Consider the following 21,826-nt stretch of genomic DNA (forward strand, 5'->3'; position numbering starts at 1 on the left):
ATTATCAACGAGAGTAATGATGCTACAGATCATTATTTTTCATGGAATAAAAGCGCCACGCGAATGAAATGATGCTACTGAATGTACATGAGGATGCTACTGATTATACGAAATTGTATGCTACTTCTATGATGCTACATATCATTAGTTTTATCATGGGAAAATACAACTTCAATTAAGACATGTCTAATCATTGTTCCATAGTATATATATTTATTTTAAATCACAAATATAGTATAATTATTGCACCAGATGTTTAATTAAAATATAATTTTATAATAATAATTGCTGAAATGTTCATAATACTCATCATACAAGATAATTTGCACCATTATCTTCGTAATAATTATAAGTACATCATCATGCATTATATTTTAAGATTATCATCATCATCATCATAAAGCTATAGCACAATAACAAATCACATAATCATCCCTGAAAAAATGAACCTATATTAATTCTTATACACATGCTTTTTCAATCAATCAATCAATCAATCAATCAATCAATCAATCAATGATTTGTAAAGGCCAATATCCACGGCAGAATGCAATGTTCAGTGGCGCTATGACAATGGTATTACTTAAAGTGCACATTAGCTACTGAGGATACATTACTATATATAACAGACTACAAAAAAACACAATTTACATGTGTATCAATAAAAACTTGGTTAACTTACTATACTATCACACATTAATGCTGTAATTTAGGCCTTTTTCACTACATACTACATTTTGGTTACAAAGTGTTTTTACTGGCTTTACATTCTGAATTTCTGAAAGCCAGACTGATTCACTTATAGCCCTGCTTCTTTTTTCAGAATGGGGCCATTTGTAACCACTTAAAATGTCACAGTGCCACAGGAGCCTTAGCTAGGGGTAAGCCACTGGTTTGAGATTCAAAGCTAATGGAAATTCGGAAAATAAAATGGTGTTATTAGTCAGGTTTGGTTTGCAATCAACACATTTTTAAAATAATTTCTGATATCTCACAGTCCAAATTTTGAAACTCCCGGTACGTTTTGGATTGTACTCTGGAAGCTGAGAACCAGGGCACTATATAGTGCTCTCCAGACATAACCAACATACTGTACTGACGCTGAGAGGGTTCTTCTACTTCGGTAACCCGCAGAAACACAATACTTGGGAAAAAAAACTATGGCACTCCTCACAAGTTACTTGCCCTTAATAATTATGTTACTTCTTTGCAGGTTAATATTTTCTATTATAACTATATACAGTATTATTATTACCATTTTATATAATATTGCAAGGATTTTTCCATTTTTCTAAAATTCTAAACAAAATCTTAAAATATATTAAGAGTATTCATTTGGTATTAAATAATGAATACTGTCATAAAATGGCACTAAGCATGATTAAAATTTGCTTGGATAATGAAAATATAACTAAAATTCTAACATTTTAATCTTATCAAATTGTTCATTATACTTATCAGAGTACAAATATACTTAACATACACTAGCTATGAGAGACTAGGGGAAATAATATTTTATACATCTGTGATTGAAATGGACCAACTACACTCAAGTTTGACTTCCCTGATTTTAGGTCTTCACAATACCTGAATTTTAATTGAATTATTCTTTATCATTTTTTTCCTTTATACAAGCTTACAAGAGAGGATTGTAAGTCTGATTAATAGCCGTACGGATTTGTTTTGATGAGTTGAGGGCACTCTTTGCTTCTAGAACAGTGCAGTTCTTGTTTGCCAACACCAATGCAATTGGCACTAGCTGAAATAAAATAGATCAGTTTTATTAAGTAAAAAATATATAATATAGATGCAGTTTTTAAATAATGGCAATATAAATAGTAATTAGAACCACATTCTACTTCACATAACTTATACAATATGCTTAACCCATCCATCCTTAAATAATCATTGCATTGCATTAAATTTATTACATGTTTAAAATGTGTTTCAAAGGAATTTAAACCGGGATGGCAAGTGGGCACAACAGCCCCATTTGAAAAAAAAAGGGGGAAAAAAAGGTATTCACCTTGGTACCAGCATTAGCACGCTGTATGTGTTGCGAGACCTTAGCCTTGCGTATGTCTGCAGGTAGCTTGTCTATTTCATAAATGGACTTCAAAACAGACTCCTCAGCAACCTCTCTACTGCATTGACTCAGCTTCTCCACGATACCTATTCCTCTGTTCAACAACTTACTATTGCTATAACAACAGAGCATGAAAAATAGGAAGAAAAGAGTAAACTTTACACTCTCTTGAAAATCAAGAACAGTAAATATCAACATTATAGTAATAGAAGCGCCTGGCGCAGCGGTTGAGGGTTGGCTTCTCAACCTCATTGTCGGGGATTCAAAACTCTTGCTGTGCAAGTCACTTGTGTTCTTGGGCAAAGGAACTTTACCTGCGTTTGTCTCTCTCTAATTAAGTGTATAAATGGGTACCAGCATATGCTGGGAAGGTAAACAGACTCACTGTGGGGAGGAGTGGCGATCCCCTCAAAGTATTGCACAGTCTAGTTTGAACGGTTACAAAAGAGGAATGGGCACTCCGGACTACCTCAACCTTTATAATTAATGAATCATTAATAATAATATTATCATCTCATTGACAAACAGTAAATAATATTATTAATGTGATGTTAATATCAATAATTTATAAATATAATACCATAATTACCTGAGCTTCATGTCAACCATGAAATGCTTATACACCTTGCCTTTGAGCACATGTGCACCGGTGCTGATGGCATTCAATATCAATTTGACAGATAGCTCAACTCCACCATAGAGGGCAGCCTTCAGAACTTTATCTTCTTTTTGGTCTGTGTTATTACCATTTTGAAAAGTGGGTAAGATTTGGTCCCATGGAAGGCTCACTATCACAGCACTGGAGAAATGTTGGCGTACAAAATCCTGTTAGATGTAAAGCGGTTTATTAACGGTAAGACTAGCATCTGCAACACACTTGTACCAGAGGTTGTAACCTTGCCGCAAATATGTTAAATTTTTTTTTTGTCATTATATTTACCAAGAGCAAACTACCCAAACTTTAATTTTATAATTAAGTTGCTGAAAGCATAACTTTTATAATAGACACAACCTACCTGATATTTAGTTCCCTGAAAAGGTTCATCTACACATATTACTGACACTTTACACATAGTTTTTAATTTCTTATAAATTGCAAGGAATACTTTCAGAGTACTGGCATCAGCTGCAATATAAACAAAACAAATTGTCACTAGCAAAAGTTAGGAACATCAAGCAAAGCATGTGTTAGAACGAGACCAAGTACAGCAATAGGTATTAACTGAGGAACGATTCTTCTGGTGAAGTTGTGTTCAGTATTTTGTTTATAGTGTTTCATAATCTTGTGGCAGGCTAGATAGCATTTATATTAGATGCAGATTCCTAGTTGATCTTCCAAAACTGACAATCATGGAATTCAGACCAATATTTTACAACAATTTAGATGGTTATTTTGTTAGTTGAAAGTGGGTGAAAAGAGTGTGCTCCCACACCTCACTGATTCTGATAAAGGACTCCCACATATACAGTATAAACTGTCAATTATCAAGAACAGCATTAACAGACTGAGCCTGAGTCTGCAATCGTCAAAGGCAGCTGGGAATATGGGGATAGGTATTAATTGAGTTTGATTCCCACAAGGACTCGATCGATATCATCAATAATTATTTTCAATCTTTTAATTAACTTTTTTTTAGTTTGAATTTGATTCAAGGCCAACAATTTTAATTAGTACAATGTACAGACTTACAATGTAAAATGAAAATAACAGTATCATTGACTGAAAGACTCGGCTGAATTTTGCATGAAAAGTGATCAAGGCTTATGTAATATGCTTCTCCCTGTCGACAAATAAAAATTAAACTGTAACACAAGAATAAAAAAGTAGAACTACCGGTATGTAAATTCATATTTGATCATGGTTTTACTTAATACTGCAGAAATATGATGATAATAGTCTTGAAACAATAACAAGAATAGTTGGATGACACTAATGTGGCTGGCACATGCTCTTAAGGGCCCAGCCCAACTCTACGACAGCCAATAATTAGTTTACTTGACTTCAAGTGATATGAGGTTTGTGTATAATTCAAGAAACTCACTTTATTTGACAAGTTTCCTTCTTTGTTCCTGAAAGATTCATAGCCACCAAGAAGAAATCCTCTGATGTCATCAAACTCTAATGGGATGAATTCACAAACACAGAAATTAATCTTTTTAAGTCGACAACATTTCATAATCACATGTAAAAGGCGCAAAGTTGCATTTATCATCATTACTTAATTTATACCATATAAACTTAGGCCTAAATTAGATGAAGGTTGCATAGATACTCACCAGAACTGTATGTTGGTGGGCATTCAGAGGCATCGATTAGCCCAAGGATTCCAGAGATTCCAGCACCAATATAGTAAACATGTCCCTCTGCATTAAGACTGTCCATTTCAAAAAGAGAAAAAAGAAGATTAAATTGAAATATTCTGCAAACTCCTTTACAGAAGAATTATCTAATTATGTATTAAAATATAAAAATGACAAATATACTGCGGTAGAACAAAGCTAAAATGCTTTCATAACAATACGTACAGAATATAAACAAGGATCACCAAACAGGACAATATGAACAAAATGACGTAAAATACTGATATACCCAACAAGAATTATAAGTATAGTAAGAGTAAATTAATTATTAGAAAATTAAGATACTAAGTATGGAAACAAAACTATACAATATAATATTAAATTACATAAGGATAGAGCTACATTATAATAAGAAAGAATATTACATATAAAAAATTGTAATTTTGTTGACAAATTTGTGAAATCTGATGATGACAATGAGATTATGATATTGGTGATGGTGATGATGATGTTAATTATGTTGGTGCTGATGAAGGTGGTGATGATGAATGATAGTGGATTTAAACCTAGGCCCATGGATCTGAAAACAATTACTTCATTAAGCAAATCTTTTAAATGCTCATGTACCTTTCTCCTGCCATAGTCACTACTGCTGCAATGTCACCTTTAACTTTATATGTAGCCTTGCATACTGTCGTCTGCATGGCATGCAGGCATTTGATGTAAGGTTGACAAGCAGATGTGTTGATAAGCACCTTCTGAATGGCAGTGAGAAAGACTAATTCAAGAACTATTTTTGTTGCGCTACCACCCTTCATCCTGGAAGATCCAGTAATAGCTTCTGGCTGAGGAAAGAATGAAAAATGAAATTGTGGAAGAAATGTAGTTTCAATTAGTGCTGTTGCATAGTTTTGTTAAATGTTTATTCAACTTAAGTTTCTGAAAGCATGAATACAGTTTTTGTTTAGAACGTTTGGAACCATTTTGACCAAACATTAAGGTCTAAATGGCTGCAAACATTCTAAAAAAACTGTATGTCGAGTAGGACCCTCCAAATGTTAAATGTCTAATAGAAAACCTCAAATTATTTTTAATTACATGCTTAGAATGCTAATTGCAGTGAAGATACTTACCCCTAAAATTGGATTTATAATAAAACCATTTCCGGTTCCCTGTATTTTTTGAAGTTTTTCAGCAACTGAAGCAAAGAATTAAACTGTTAAAGAATCGAATTAAAAGTATTTTTTGCTATTGCTTTGGTCTAATTTAAAGAAATGTAGATATAAATTACCTTGGAGAAATGTCTTGTCCCAATTTTCAATTTCCACATTCTTTATATTAATAACTGGATTAAAACCTAAGAGTACTGGTGTCACAAGGTCGAGTTTGTCTAAACAGTAATCTAGTTGGCCTGCGATGAAGGCAGCCTGCAATATAAAGATTGAAAACATCCATGGTTTAAAGAAATACTGGCGAGTGAAACCTTGAAAAACTGGTCATTCAAAAGGGGGAAATGTGTATTTTTTAATATAAAACTAATTAATATTATTATCAATAATTATATTAACAATCTCAGAATAAAATCAGAAACAATACAGATTGAATGAAATAAAAACAAAAACAAAAAAAAACAAGCCAACATTAAGAACAATGACACTCATAAATAGAATGTTACTCAAAAATGATTAGCTTGGTTTGACATTATGTTATAAATTTCTAAGACATGGCTATAATTCAAATAAATTTTAGTTCTTTTTTATATTGGCAAACATTTAAATCCTTAAACTAATGAGCAGCTAATTTAAGGGTTGGTTAAAAAATACAAGATTGGAATTTATTAATGCATCTGTTAATTGGCAAAAAAATATGTTCTCATTCAAATTCTTATTTTCAATTGGAGGCAAATAACTATTTGTATTAATTACTTCTTCATTTCCAATAATATTTAACTACAGTATTATTACCAATTATGTCTTTTAGGCAACAATTTTATATTGGCTAAATGAATTTTTTATCCTCTATCAATATAACCTTGGCAGATTTTGTTAATTAATATTTGTTATGTTAGGAGTAATGTTTTGCCCTACCTTGGTGGTCTAGTGGTTAAGACATCAGGCTAGATACCTGGATGTCGTGGGTTCAATTCCCACCCAAATCACTTGCACATTTTTTTTGCTAGTATCCGAAAAGATACTGATTATTTCATACGATAACACATCAGGTGGGGCAAAATGTTACTCCTAAGATGTTGGGACTTATATAGAGATTAGGAGAACATTTAACTCTACACCTCCAATTTAAATAATTCAAATGTATTTGGCAAGTTTAGCTTGAAACAGACACCGAGTCCCTGCATAGAGCTGTGTTTTACATAATTGTTATTGAAGTAAATAAACTGTCTTTCGTTTATATGTTTTTATTTTAACATTCAAAACTGAAGCCTTGCGTAAGCATAGGTTACTAAATAATATCAGTCATTGCTCTGAGCACCAGGATGTCTGGGATATAGCGAGTTGTCAGTGTGGAGTTACAAAACCAGGAACAGGATATAATATATTACTATGGCATTGAACCGATGGACAGAGAACATTTTCAAAGAATAACTTTTTCAACATTTATTTTACAGATATTGTGGTGCAAATTTTTTTAGAAAAGTACTTTTCCTCCAACAACACCGGTGTAGTGTTGTTGTGTAACCATAAACAATACCCATTTAAGCATGAAAGATTGTATTTCAACGTTCAATTTTTAACATGATATGTTATAAATGTTTGATGTTAAATTATTTGCTACAGTATGTGTCAATGTGATATTTGTCAGCAATACATTTATTGATACATTGAATGATTTTTTTCTTTTTTGATTGACATTCACCCCAAACAAGGCTAATGAAGCCACTCATTCTAGTTCTAGTCCATGGTTCTGTGATGTCACGTGTTGATGTACAGTATTCTATATTTTCTGCTCAGGTAATGTAAATAATGTGCAATTTAGATTTGTCTACAATACGATATACTGGCTTTTCTTATCCTTTTCTTTTCAAATAATATGATATTGACATGGTAATAATAACTATAATAATTAATTAATAATTTTGAATGTAATAATTATTTTATATAAGTTCAACTTGTGCAATCCAATATACTGTAAATTACAATCTTTTAAAAATCCCAATTTTAATGTTGATATTGATGGCAATGTATTTGAGGAATTATTGATTTCATTTTTTTCTAATATTTAAATAACAATGTATATTATTGATGTTAGTGACAATGATAATTACTTTACTTGTGCAAATTATATAAGTAATTACATACCTTTAAAAATTAATATAATATACAATTTTTATCTCACTTTTTATGAACGAGCATTAATGTTACTGTTTTTATGAAATTTTGAATAAAAAAAATCCATGAATATAAGAATGAACTCAAGGTAGTGAATTATCCCTCATTTAAACCGATTCACAAAAGATTTAAATTGGGAAGGTTGACAAACAGAAGAAAAACGGTATGAAGGCAATGAGTTCCAAAGAGGAACAGAACGACAGATGAATGATGATGTTATGTTAATAGTAGTAGGCATTTAACGAAGGTTGGAATATACAGTGGTGCAGAAAAAAAATGTAATACATTATTCATCCATCCATAAGCAAAGAATCATCTTGCCAAAACTTTTCCAAATTTTATTCTCACCGACAAACTGCAAGTGATTCCAAACAAAATTGAACATTTCTTTCCTTCCAAAGCCTGTAGAAAAACAGCAAGTGAATAAAATTAAATAACAATAATAATCAACAACAATAATAATATGATAATGATAAAAGGATCCATTATTTGGACAGTTGTAGTGAAATGTCTAAATGTCTAAAAATTAACCTGTTGTTTTAATTTGAAATTTCATTAGAAGTAGATACCGTAGCACAGGCATTTATAGTTGAGGGGGAATTTCTTCGAGGGAGGTGTTTATTGTTTTTGGTTTAAAATGGACACTCAAATAAACGCTTCTTAATTTCACTGTAAATGTGGAAATACAACACATTATTGCCATCAAAATGTATTAATACCTAATCATAAATACTTATTGATCTCATTAGTCTTAACAAGGTTGAAAAAATGTAATTCCGTTTGGGTAGAACATTAATTCAATCTTCTAGACACTAGGTCTGCTTTTATTTATCCTTTATTATTCTCTTCAGGCCCTTAGCTTATAGAGCAAAGATTACAAATCTTCATAAAACAAATACAGAGGTTAAACCTAATGTGAACAAGAGACTCTCTTTGATAAAAACAAACTTTTTCTTCTTAATTTTACCAAAAAACAGATTTTTTGGTTCCCTCTTTATCAAATTTCTGGATTCGGCACTGAGTAATTTGAAAAACTGTGGGGTGATTATGCTAAGGGTCATGTCTGATACATTAAATTGTTACTAAGTGCTACATGTAAACATTTAATCCTAAAATAGATCATGCTTTATTACTTTGAGAAATTATGAGGTAGTCATTGTGTATGTGTCTATCTTCAAAGTGCTTTAAAAAAATCATATACATTTGATATTACCTTTGTTAAATAGGGCATCCTTTTACCATATGTTATATCCTACGTTTTTTATGAGCTATTTGTGTAATATAGGGTTTATGTTGTTTACTCCTCAAGTAATTTAAAAGGAAGACAAACTTCATTTATGTTCAGGTGAAGTATCATATCTATTCAAACAAGCAATTTAATTATTTAACTAACACACTTCACCGACCAAGTACAGGAAATTTTCGTCAAAAACGAAAGTCTTCTAATCAGCTAAAATTCCCATGTATTGGTCATCCTTAAACATGTTGGACTAAAAATATAAATTATCATACCCTCACCATTTGTTATCTTTTTTAACAATTTTTGCTTCAATTTTTTGCTTTTGACCTCTAGGTTACAAGGATCTATAATGTCATTTTTCATTTTTTTTTTAGACAGGAGTTTTTGTTAGAGTTGGTCACACATACAATGACTCAAGGGAAAGTTTGAATGTGAAAGCATGCCTAAAACTATACAAGCTGTGAAGACAGGTTGCAGTACTCAACATGCACCTTAAAATCAAGAACCATTGTCTCCATAGTATATTTTCAGTAAAACAAAATTACAATATTTTCCTGGCGAAGCAGTACCAAGCCTAATTAACAATTTCACCTTTCATTTTTTTGCCCACAATTTGAATTTGGAATATTCTACACTCGAATACGTGGTAATTAAATATTTTTCCAGTTGGAATGTAGTGGTCACACAATACAAATAGTATTTATTCACAGACAAACGCCAACTGTTGTATGATATTCCTGACCTTTGACATACTACCTGTACATGTGAACTACAAAGCCAATAAGATAATCAGTGGAGTATCTAGCAGGGTGTGCGGTGGAAGTACCAGCGCCCCCTCCCGCCAGTCGCCTCCAAAAAATTACGCTCAAGTAGTTAAAAATCGCCTGAAATTATTTTATTATGCTTAATATTATTCTCACCTGCTGAAGCACTCTTGTGCCTGATGCTGGGTCATCTTCAGGTGCTTCTTGGGAAGTGAAGAGAGCCTTGTCACCTCCTGCTATCAGATATTCAAAACAAGGTACCAAGCCCAGTTCCTCCAGAAGCTGATTAAACTTTCTCTATGTTGAAAAAGATATCAAAAATAAAATTCCATATTCAAGAATTCTTTTATGATAGGATAACGTTCAAGATTGAACAGATACACATAGAGTGATACAATCCAATTTTTTATGTAAATCATTTTTCTAACTTTGTATATATATTATCTTAATATAATTAGGAAATAATGCGATTCCCTTATGTAACAATTTAAATAAGGTAGAATGGTAATGCTGTATAATATCTTATTTTCTTTGTATGTAACTAATTATTGAAAATTTTGTATACATGATCTCTTCAACTTAATGTAAACTATTTGATTCCTTGTGCGTGCAGTTTTTATGGTTCTACTTTTCTTGTAATTTGTCCATTGTGTGAGTTTTGTATATCAATTTATATAAGTATTTATAAAGTTTTTGTACATATGCTATTCAATGTTTTTATACTGCTATGCCACTATGTTTTATGAATACACCAGGAATGAATGAATGAATGAATGCATTTAGTCAATTTACAAGTCAGTGAAAAAGTGAATGATTTTCAACATTAAACACACAATTTAACATATTTTGGGAAGAGATGCAGAAATGAGGATGGAATTGGTTAGATGGAGGGACAACTAGGAAAATAGAACCCTGGATGGGATTTCTGTAGAATGAGAAGGAGATGAGGGGCAGGGGAAATATGTTCAAATGGAATTTAGGAGGACATCACAGAATTTTGTAGTTAAAATAAAACCTTGATAATCTGATTATTCTAAGTGGAATTTCATTATGTAATTCATTCATACATTCAAAATAATAGTTACTGTATGTGATTCTAAAAGGGAAGACATAAAAACAGGAATTAACTATCAAGTGATACTTTTTAAGAAAACAAAACACCAGATAGTTATGAAAGAAAACTTGTTATTCCATAGCTATATTATACTTTATCCAATAGATGTATATAATATAGGAGTAATACAAACAATGTCACCAGACTTAAGGTGTTTTGTAAACATATTCAGAAACCAAAAGGAGTGTTGCTCTTTTTATTACTGACAATATTATTACACTCATGCCTAAACAAGGTTTAACCCTTCTCCACAAATACTTCAATTTTCTACCCGTTTGTCTTAGTGTGTGTTGGGACGGGAATGGATTGAGATAACATTGTTAAACTACTTTTTCTTCAACATTTTCTTCAAAGTTTTTTTTGTTTTTTTCAATAAATCAAGTAAACAAATAAATATAATACTTCACTACACAACGTTTTATTTTAACTTGAAAAGGGTGCTTGTCTTTTTTCTTTTTTGTATGATTTTATATTTATATGCTTTCTGTTAACAAATATTATCGATCAGTAATTTGTATATTGCATTTTTAGGTGGTTTTTGTTGCATTTAAAACTATTTGCTTTGTTAAATAGAAAAGCAATTATGATGAGGTTTTTTTGTTAATTAATTATTTATTAGTTAATAATTTGTGAAGATAAAATTCATGAGGGGTCTTTAAAATTCAGTGTCCAGGTGTCCATTATGGATGAGGAAAAGCAGTGCAGCTGAGGTTGTTGGTGAAAGCAATACTGATTTTAGGTTCTGGAGAAGGCAATAGCGATAAACAACAACAAACTTACAGCCAAAAAGAAGGCAATTCTTCCCGATGTTCCACAGCCACTGAGAATCACACTTCCTTGTTTATGCTGTAAACAAATGAAACAATACTGTATTTCACTCATATAATTTATTTTATGTTAATAATTATTAACCAGAAAATAATAATGTGTTTCTTCCTGATTTCACAGATTACTCATCAATGGTTTCATGACTTTCATTCCTATATTTTTCCAAGTTTCATAACAAAAAAACCAAGTACACTTGGAATATAATTTGGAATACTCCATGGCCTTTGACATGGCCTTTGATACTACCGATCTTGTTAATACTTGTGAAACTATTTCACTATGGAATTTAACTGAAGTGATTCAGGAGCTACTTGAGCAATAGGAATTCATATTTTGATGGTATTAAATCAGATTAAGTGTTTGTTAAGTGTAGGGGTACTTTGAAAGGTTTATACAGGGCTGTCTATCACATATGACTTTGTATGGTGTTTGTTATTAATATACTTTATTATTTTTGCTGATGACTTGAATATATATATAAATCCACATGTGATTATTTATACCATAATAAGTAAGGAATTACAATAACAGAAGGTATACAACATATCTATAGGAATCTTTGGTGTATAACACCGCTTTTTTATCATTAAAATATTTGGTGAAGCTTTTTGTTCTGCAGATGGATGGATGAATTTATTCAGTAAAAACACCAAGGATAACCCAAGAAAATCTAGAAGACTTATTTCCAGTGGGGTCCTTCTGGTGGTAATCGGGCAGTACACTGGAAGACAATGGCCTACTCTTATCCGGAGAGTGTACTGCGCTCTTTACCGTGCACAAGACCACAATTGCACAGAGGACCAATGGCTTAAACATTTCATCCGAAAGACGGTGCTCTACCTTCACTTGCATGCTCATTCACTCCTTAGATAAATTCCTGTACTTTAGATTAATATCCAACACAGACCTGCATTCAAGTAAACATTTGCAAATGCTGTACTCATATACTACTAAAAGTTAAAAACTGTACGGAGAAGCAATGGTTTGCCTTACCCAAGGACATAAGGGAAGTTATGTTGAGTTTAATCCTCTTCTTTGAGCACCTTGATCTGTGGTAGTAGTCAGCATGTGTACTTTCAGTGTTTTTAAAAGTAGAATTATATCATAATGTCCCTAAAAGTGCACGCTTAATCAGTGATTGTAAACCACTACCACACCACCTTTGAGTGCCACTAGCATTGTATATCATTTCAGGATAGTAAAAAGATGGTGGATTTATTTACCTTCAAGACATTTGCCACAGCATCAGCAACCTTTATAATATCATCATGAACTTCTGATGAAGCAAGGCTCTGAAAAAAAAAAATCAAGGAAGAAAACAGAATATAAATGAATCAAATAATCAGTATCAATTTAAAATAAGACACAATCAAATCGAACTTGTCAATTTAAAGATTTATTTCTACAAAAAATCTTAACAACTGTATTAAAACTTCTTTCATTCATGAAAACAGTCAAAAAGATGTTTGCAGTATGTATCCTCAGGTTGATTCAGTAAAAGTTGACAATAACTGATATGCTACAAATTTAATGGGCAATAACAACTGTGTAATAACCAACTGGTGAAGGAAGTACAGTAGTTTTTGGATAATGACGATTTGAAACATGATCTGGAATTGATTCTAGGTCAGCATTTGTTTCGCTGCTTGTGAAAATTGTGTACTCGGTTTAAAAAATTACACAATTTCAAAAGCGGCAGTAAATGTACATTGTATGTTAAGGTGTGTGTCTTAGAAATTAAACTTTTTAGATATGAATATACAGTATATTACTTGTAGGAATAGATATGAATATTAAATTTATAGGAAATTTAAGTATTAATTATAAAATTAATTCAGTTACCAGTTGGCTGCAAAATTGTCAAAATGATTTTAATGACACAGTATTTGTAATGTTTGTGAACTGGTTTTTCTTTCATTTTAATTATTTTATATTATGTGTGTTGGTGATCCATGCATAACTGAAATGGTGTTTTAATACTCTTAAGTTTTTATTTGTAAAGTATTAGATATTAAAAATATATTAAATAAATAACTATATTAGCTTCTTACTTTAAAACGTTGCCAACCATTCAACATCTCATTGTCACAGACACTTAACATTTCTACAATATCTACAAAACAGAAAAAAAAATATACAAAACCACAAAACAAAACAAAAAACAATCACTAAGTTGAGACTTTTAATGTTTAATAGCGAACCCACCGCCTGCCAATAATGATGATTTAAAATACAAATAAAATTTTAGTTTTGGCCAATTAGCACACTCGCTGCTACGAAAAAAATGGCAATTTTAAAAAAAAGAAGCTTTTTCTTTATTATGGCCACTGCTGCCTTGAAATCTCCAAAAATAAGATCTTCCTAATTATATAGATGTAAAGCATTTAACCATCCTATTTAACTACACTGTTTACATTCACCAATAACATTTTGTTTTTTCTCCTCTATCTGGATGTTTTTGGCAAAACTATTTGCTAAATAAGAAAAAAAAATTATACGATCATTAAAAAAATGTTGCTATTTGAAAACAATACTGGAATTTCATAATACAATGTTCGCTTAAATTACAACAACAATCACAAATATCATAAGTATATAAATTAAGTTAAAAAAAAAAAACACATCCAGGAAAAATTACAGTTGTTCATTTAAAAGCCTGATAGCTGCAGGTATAACTGCTTTTTAAAACTGAGAAGAAAAATGTAATATGACATATAGGAAGGTGAAATAATAAAAGAAAATGGCAACCGAGATAAGAAATATTATCAATTTAATTAGTTTCTATTGTACTAATGTCAACAGTCACCATTAAAAAGAGTGAACAAAGAAAAGTTGAAGTTTAATTAATTTGCAAACTAATTTAATCTCACAGAATGAGAGTTCATATTATTAGAGGGATTTAGCGATGGGCGTCATGTGACCTAACTTGGGGACTGGATATAAACAATCCACTGACACAGCTGTGTTTTACACAAAGATTTCTATCGCGGCCTTCCATTGTTTATTGCTGTAAAAATCATCATAATTCCCAGTAAACTATACCAAATTGATTGGAAATTAAACTTAAGAATTTTGTCTTAATGTTTTGCTACTGTAAAGGATTCTGGCCGCAAACATGCTAAATGCTGTAAAGGATACTGGCCGCAAACATTGAGATGTTTCGACAAACGTTAATCTAGACCCCTGCACATCTACAGTATGGTATGGTTAGGTCTGCATGATCGTCTTTGACCCGCGAACCACGCTGGGATGTTAGGGCCACCTAAGGTTTATGAAAGATCAGTCAAATTTCAATGCATACAATCCAAGGAGAACGCTAGGATAAGTAAATAAACACTATTTTGAACAATCGTATTGCCTTTCCTAGCCATTTATTTCTCACACAAACATAGCTAAATCCCTCTATTGTTCTTAACATAACACATGGTGTATTTGGACAAAACACCTTAAACACAAACAGCACAAAGCATCTATTACAGTACTTTTGTCTTTCAATGTCATTTGATTAATTTTTAAATCTTCCATCCAGTTGAAATATTAAATATAGGGATAAAAAATGCAACTACATTGGAAAGTACTATATGTTGGTAGTAAAAAAAGTGTTAATGTACAAATTATGTTGGTGTTAGAAAATGTACACGTCTCCCTCCAATTAAAGACCACTTTCGGGACCAGGATTTCCATGATCCTTAACAGCTTTTGTCTTTAAATTAGAAATTAGAAAGAAAAAAAGACATTTGCATATTTTGGACCACAGAAAAGTGGTCTTTAATTGGAGTTGGTCCTTAATTAAAGCAGACATCTACTGTATCAATTTAATATTTATAAAAGTAAACCCTTTGAAAAAGTGATATCCTACGCACCTGTATCAACAAACGAAACATGCACGTTGGAATATTTTCAGTTTAAACTTAATTGTTACTGCAATTATAATCTAAAATCCAAGAGCATTTATCGACTTACAGTTTACTTACATTTCATTTTTTGATTAAAAACATATATATATTAGTGGCTTTTTCCAGCAGTAGCTGAAAAAGCCAATGATTATGTTCGGATTTGATTTTTGTTTTCTTTCCTTGCATACTTTTTTCCTATCTTTTTGCACTGGGTTTTAGTAGAAACACATTTTATAGGGCTTGGAGATCTTAGTATTAAAAAAGTCAAATTAATTGTATATTTCATCTAAAAAACCCGGTACCTTGAGGCGTAGCAACATCAATGCATTCTGTGACATGATTGCTCATTTCTGTGATCGGCATTGCAAGTCCTGAGTCTTGTGACATCATCTTTTAAATTGTCTTGTTGTCTGTCATAAGGCCACTACATAGGTGATAGAAAAATACAATTCATGGTGACATTTTAATTTACACTGTATATGGTATTGCATACATTAGCTGAAATAATTGTTCCAAACTTAATCTTCTTATTAGTGGCTTAATATTACAAGAAACCATCCTGTTAGCATGAGAGGAATTGAACCCAGGAAATTACGGCTGCGCTTTGAAGGCCAGCATTCTGTAATCAAAACTCACTATTCATTTCTTTTCATTCATTTATTTGACCAGTTGTAAACTTGAAAATCTAATACGGTAACTAAATCAATGTTAACTGATACATAAAATCACTTATTTATGATCAATCTCACCCCGGACATACGTATTCAAACATAACGAGAAATGGGCAGTGTTATTGAGCCCTACAGTACAACAAGCACTAGATCCAGATTCATCTTTTTATCCTTTTGCCATTAGGGCACTCAATGACAGTTTGTAGTGTCTAATTTAGGTTAAGTTTTCAATCTGACTTTTCTCAATAAACCAAATTAGTCACCAAAGATGATGTCGTAGCGATTTCGCCGAGTGGGCATGAATTAGTAAACATTGGTTAAAGAGCTATGCTAGTCAAAAGTGGTGTACTACATCGTCTAAAATGTGATGAATTTGGCATAGAAGATACTTTTTATAACAACGTATACATTTTGAATGATTCATAGATTCATGAGACTAAGGTTGATTTGACTTAAATTTCCATTCAGACTAAAAATATGAAGAGTTTTGAGAGGCATTCTAGGGGGCCTAGTCCAATTGCTCGCAGGACTCACCACATCCAGTGCTGACTAAGGTGATCACTGAAGCTTTAGAGGTACACACACATCTTAAATAATCTCACCAAGTAATTTTGTTGCAATTTCTGCATGAAATATTTAAACTATTGGACAAACTAAAGAACTATAAAATAAAATGTTTCTTTTGACTACGATAACCAATGAGTCGTTTGTATTGACTCAGGTTGTAGTGTAGGGAAGGCCTGTATTCATGCAACGAGGCTATCGTGGAGAGCCACTTGCATACGAACAGGGGGGTGCCGCAGCCACTATGAGACACTTGCGCTACCTATTTTACAGAAAATTCTTCTGGACTTGAACTACCATTTACCAACATCGCACTGTGCTCTAAAAGACAACAGGAAAAAGGTCACTCAATAATGCCAATATTTACTGGTTCCCGGTGGCAAAAAGTGTTCAGTCCGGTCGCAATCTCGTGGCTGTACCAAAGGTAGACTTAGCAAGGGGTTTATCGGCTTAGCACCCAGTCTAGCTTTTAAATTCCTGCTATTACATCGTGCGGAAAATTGTGGCACTTTGACTATAGGTCATACGCCAAACAATATTACAGAATATTTAACTAACAGAAGCACTTTGCTTTAATGATTGTTGAAAGATCAATCACAAATATGTTTTTTATGCAAAGTGAGATGCAAAGGCAATAGGTTCGTCTACGCTATTTTTCTATTAAATTTAGGCAAAGTTTTAACGTTCAATCAAACTGCATTCAATATCATAATGTTGTCCTTATGTACCCGACGGTCAGCTGTCATTAGGTCTACTTTGTCGTCAGTTTGCGCCCAAAGGGCACACTACAAGCTAGTCGGCTATCATGAATATACCTTCGTTTAGTCATCGTCATACTGTACGTACATGTGGTTATTACAGTACTACATTCGCCTTCATGTAGTCGTCACCGTAAGCCATGGCCCTGCATCCACCGTGTTAAAATAACAAATTGTGAAGCATGCAGCTAGACTACTAATACAATGATCTTCATTTTGTTGCATTTTCACATACAGCAGGCCTACTATAGATAGGCCTACTTTTGGAATATACAGTATGGAATATACAGTAGATTATTAAATTTATGAACTTATTTTAAATTTTAAATATTTTTATAAAGACTTGAACGATTATTTTAAAGGCCGATTTTGATATTTACATTCATATATATATATATATATATATATTTTTTGTGTCTGTTGTCTGTATTTTTTTTAGGTGATCCACTTGACAGTTGATTTACTCTTTTTGGATCTCTCTCCTGTCTCTCCGTCTTTTTTGTGAAAACGAATGATTAGAAATTATATTGAATCCAGATAGGAAATTAATGCAGTTATTGGACAGGGGAAGTTTCAGGGCCAGGATATTAAATATATATATATATATATATATATATATGTAGATTAAAAGGCAAAATACTGGAAAACAACAATGCTGTGGGAAACAATCTTCCTTAATTATATAAATTTAAGGCATCAGTTGCATTATTACACTGTTTACGTTTTTCATTTGTGAGATCTGGAACTGCGTGCCAAGCATGTGTTATTTGTGGACCTTGTATTCAAATTTTGAATAAAGTGTGCTAGATACAGAATTATTTAATGCTACTTGAGGCATCAAGGTAGGTACCTGCAAGTTACGTTGCCACGCCCACTTTTGCTGTCGGTGTAAATTTGTGACTCGAGACAGTGGCAGCCCAGCATAGCTGTTAGTAATTAATTCGTAAAATTGCGCTTTTGATTGGTTACTGCTGAAGTTTTGAACTCAAAATGTCAAGCGGAAGTTATTCTACAGCTGGGTTAATTTTCCATTTTTTTTGTCCGACGTTATATCGAGGTTTGCAACATTCGAAAATTGACGATCGTAAAACACGCTTATTTTTCACTAAACGAAAATGGGTCCATTATTTTGATAATAAGGTCCATAATTAGTATGTTATATTGCATCATTTGACGCAAGATTTAGAAAAATTGGTGCATGGGAAAGTGCAATTTGGCCACAGGTTACCAACTTCATTTTGTAGTCACTTCGTGGTGTTATTCTGTGTAGTGTTAAAGAATAGGCTTTTAGCTGTGCGAACGCTGACCACGGATCGAATGAAAAATACCTAGAATTTTTACACCAAATATATTATAAATAGTAGATATAGCATGTAATATTGGTACATTATATACTATTTGTTACTTGTAATTATGCTCTTGTTTCTAAATATGTTAGATCATAGTGATTTTTGATGATTCTAAGTTCATTAAAAAAATCGGCCTATGAACATTATTACCTTGGGTGGTCATTTTGTAATGTGGCCAATCAGAGCGTGCGGTGGTACCTAGGCTGGTAGATTAATGTGTTTTTTTTTGCTTCCCCCACCCACTCCAGATCTGATTAATGAAGATACAGATATGGATACAGATCTTTTATTGTCATAAAAATACAAGGTACAATTAGTGCTAACTGAGTAAAAAAATCAAATTCTATAAGAAAAGTGCTCTCCAACAATATGCTGGTTGTGGGGGAGGGGGAACTTTTGAAAACAGAATCAGCTCAATACCCCCTCCCCTTTCCACACCCATTCAATCCTTGATGCCAAATTATGTCATAAACCTGAGCAAATGTTAATTAATTAGATTCATGAAGGCTATTGACAAACAATATTCCAATTATTTGATTTCAAATAAATTCCCCTCCGCTACCCCCCTCCCTGGCACCTCCATTCACTCTCTGTCAGCAACCTAAATTCTCCACTTGCTAGTTTATGAAAGGAATGTATCTCAGATACCCAGGAGGAATAAATATATACCGTATTTAAGATCCAAGGTTAGGACAAATTTTAACCTATTTTGTCACACTTTTCTTTTGTTTAACATTAAAATGCCTATTCCGACTTTTTAATTAAATGAATTAACTTAAAAAATCATAGAAAATCAGTGGGTTGATGGATTTTCACAATTTTTATACCATTAAATTGCATTTATTTTTCTACATTTTTTGATGAATGAGTCAATCTGTTTCATAAAGTTTGAATTTTCTTGTCAGGTACCTAATCAAGGGCGATTAATACATATTCACAATCACATTTTAGGAACCTAAATACCAAGTATTAGGTAAAGGCCATATAAAATCATTATTAGTTTATCACCCTACCTAGTCCTAGCATGGAAATTTTCGGCTTGAAACGGGCCGAAACGACCCGGAACCCTATTTCTACTACTAGGCCTAGGCCTGTTACTACTCTAGCTATATAAGTCCTAGCGTAGGCCTAGCCCTACTTACTTCCTTGGCTGCTAGGCTAGACTAGCATAGGGCCTAGCCCTAGGCTAAGCCCAACTCCCATCAGACACAGAAGGCCTAGCCTAGCCACTGAACCCCTAGTAGTAGTAACTGTCCTACTACTAATCTTAAAAAGTGTTACCAATTACATCTTAAACCACAGTATAAACAAGACCTATGCCTACTTACTTTTTTTTAACATTAGTTTAGTAAACTTTTGCTGATTACTCGATCATCAGTCAATGACTGACTGATCAATCAACTTCTGACACGATGACCGATCACGACGATCGAGTGGTGGCGCATTCGGAGTTGGCTATTCCATGATCCCAGTGTGTTGACATCTCATCTCTATTTAATGATATTATATAATATATATTATAATAATAATCAAAATTATATTAGAGATCATTGGAATCTGTTCGAAATCTGTCAAAAATACATAACACAACAGTCATGTGTTAATTTTTTTTAATAAGCCTATCGTTAAATAATGTGAAGTAATACTAAACCCTAGCTCACATATAAAATAGTCACTTCAAATTTTCAAGTTTTTGTTTTTTTTTGTTTTTCCGCCCCTGTTTTTTCAATGAGTTAGGGGTAGGTGGAGGAGCGCAAACAGACATTTTTGCCTAATTAAATAGGCCTAATACTGTAATGTGAAGCCCAGCTCTTCGCTTTTATTAACACATCATCTGGAATACAGAAAATTACAAGCCACCAGAATTATTATGTAAATTTGACAGTAGTATAGGGCCTATGTTGATCTGTAAACATTGAGTTGTTACTCTTTCCATCTTTCTGAATATGTTTTAACTGCAAGGCGTCAACATAATAATTGTTTGCTTTTTCAAAACTTAAAGAAAACATTTCAGGTCAGTGGCCCTATCGTCAGGTTATCTTGAAAGGAAGGATTAGCAGAAGTCTATGTTTAAGAAAAATAATTTTTGATGAAATAATTATGATTGTAAATTGTAATTTTAAATTATAGGTATACTTATTCATTTTGTATGTCACTGTATGCGATAAATTTCCTTAAATATGCAATTCATGGTCCATCGAAGCCCATGTTTAAGGATATTATTCTTGATGAGATATATGATTGTAAATTGTAATTTTAAATTATAGGCATCACTTATTCATTTGATTTATCACTGTATGCGACTGTCCTTAAATATGCAAGTCATGGTTCAACAGGACCACGCATCGATTTCATATCAATGAAACGCAGCTGACCGAACACGGATTTTAGTATAATTACGTTTGTTTTTGTTTGACAGTGACATGTGATAAATTGGCAATATATTTCTATTGATCGCTGCATTATTCATTTTAATTGGTTCACCTTATTTCATAAGTTTCTGGTAAAATCCTATAAGAAGCAACAATAAAATATCGATCGAAAGTTTGCTGACCTTCAAAACACAAATTATGTGCTTTGATCGGTCCCAGTTAGCAAAGCGACGTTGGCCCAACGTTGGTAAACGTTGGCAAGCGTCGGGGTCGGATATCTGACGTTGGTACGACGTTGGTGTTTGGTTGCAAAATTTGGTCGGAGAGGTAACGTCAAACCAACATTGGAATTTCACGTTGGCCCAATGTATGAATATATTTGTCGATTTTCCGATGTCTTCCCAACGTTGCGGTAAGCCGTCGTAAATATTCAGTCTGACTACGGACGTTGGTATAACGTCACGATTTGTTACTGGCCCGACGTCGGCAAACTACTAAAAAGATGGTTGGGTACTACCGTTGGCCCAACGTTGGCT

The 21,826-nt window shown here is 32.6% G+C and overlaps 2 protein-coding genes across 3 annotated transcripts in view; one reads left to right on the forward strand and one right to left on the reverse strand.

Annotated features, from left to right (window-relative positions):
* Positions 1-469: 469 nt before the first annotated feature.
* On the reverse strand, positions 470-20,392 carry LOC117122238 (glucokinase regulatory protein-like). Of its 2 annotated transcripts, XM_033267765.1 has the most exons (17): positions 20,247-20,392; positions 15,879-16,000; positions 13,732-13,793; positions 12,904-12,972; positions 11,633-11,698; positions 9,895-10,035; positions 8,083-8,136; positions 5,679-5,814; positions 5,521-5,585; positions 5,015-5,232; positions 4,364-4,461; positions 4,129-4,205; positions 3,777-3,867; positions 3,103-3,212; positions 2,676-2,911; positions 2,027-2,201; positions 470-1,759 (listed from the first exon to the last, which is right to left on the reverse strand). In XM_033267765.1, exons 2-17 carry the CDS (start codon positions 15,964-15,966, stop codon positions 1,637-1,639), a joined length of 1,809 nt encoding a protein of 602 aa, XP_033123656.1. In that variant the 5' UTR covers positions 15,967-16,000; positions 20,247-20,392; the 3' UTR covers positions 470-1,636. The 2 variants fall into 2 exon arrangements, with proteins under 2 accessions (XP_033123656.1, XP_033123657.1); XM_033267766.1 differs by lacking the exon at positions 13,732-13,793.
* Positions 20,393-21,642: 1,250 nt separating this feature from the next.
* LOC117122239 overlaps positions 21,643-21,826 on the forward strand; it is a 10,429-nt gene continuing 10,245 nt past the window's right edge. The window contains exon 1 of the transcript XR_004447686.1: positions 21,643-21,702. The gene's annotated coding sequence lies outside the window, so the exon portion shown is untranslated. The remainder of the gene's footprint in view (positions 21,703-21,826) is intronic.

This window comes from Anneissia japonica, unplaced genomic scaffold (genome assembly GCF_011630105.1).
Source record: "Anneissia japonica isolate Jap-2015-1 unplaced genomic scaffold, ASM1163010v1 scaffold287708_len1499824_cov190, whole genome shotgun sequence".
NCBI lineage: Eukaryota > Metazoa > Echinodermata > Crinoidea > Comatulida > Comatulidae > Anneissia > Anneissia japonica.

Coding starts and splice junctions, on each gene's coding strand:
- LOC117122238 (XM_033267765.1), bottom strand. CDS start 15,966: ATGATGTCACAAGACTCAGGACTTGCAATGCCGATCACAGAAATGAGC. Junction 3,868..4,128: donor AAGGAAACTTGTCAAATAAA/GTGAGTTTCTTG, acceptor ATTTGTCGACAG/GGAGAAGCATATTACATAAG. Junction 1,760..2,026: donor GTGCTAATGCTGGTACCAAG/GTGAATACCTTT, acceptor ATTTTATTTCAG/CTAGTGCCAATTGCATTGGT.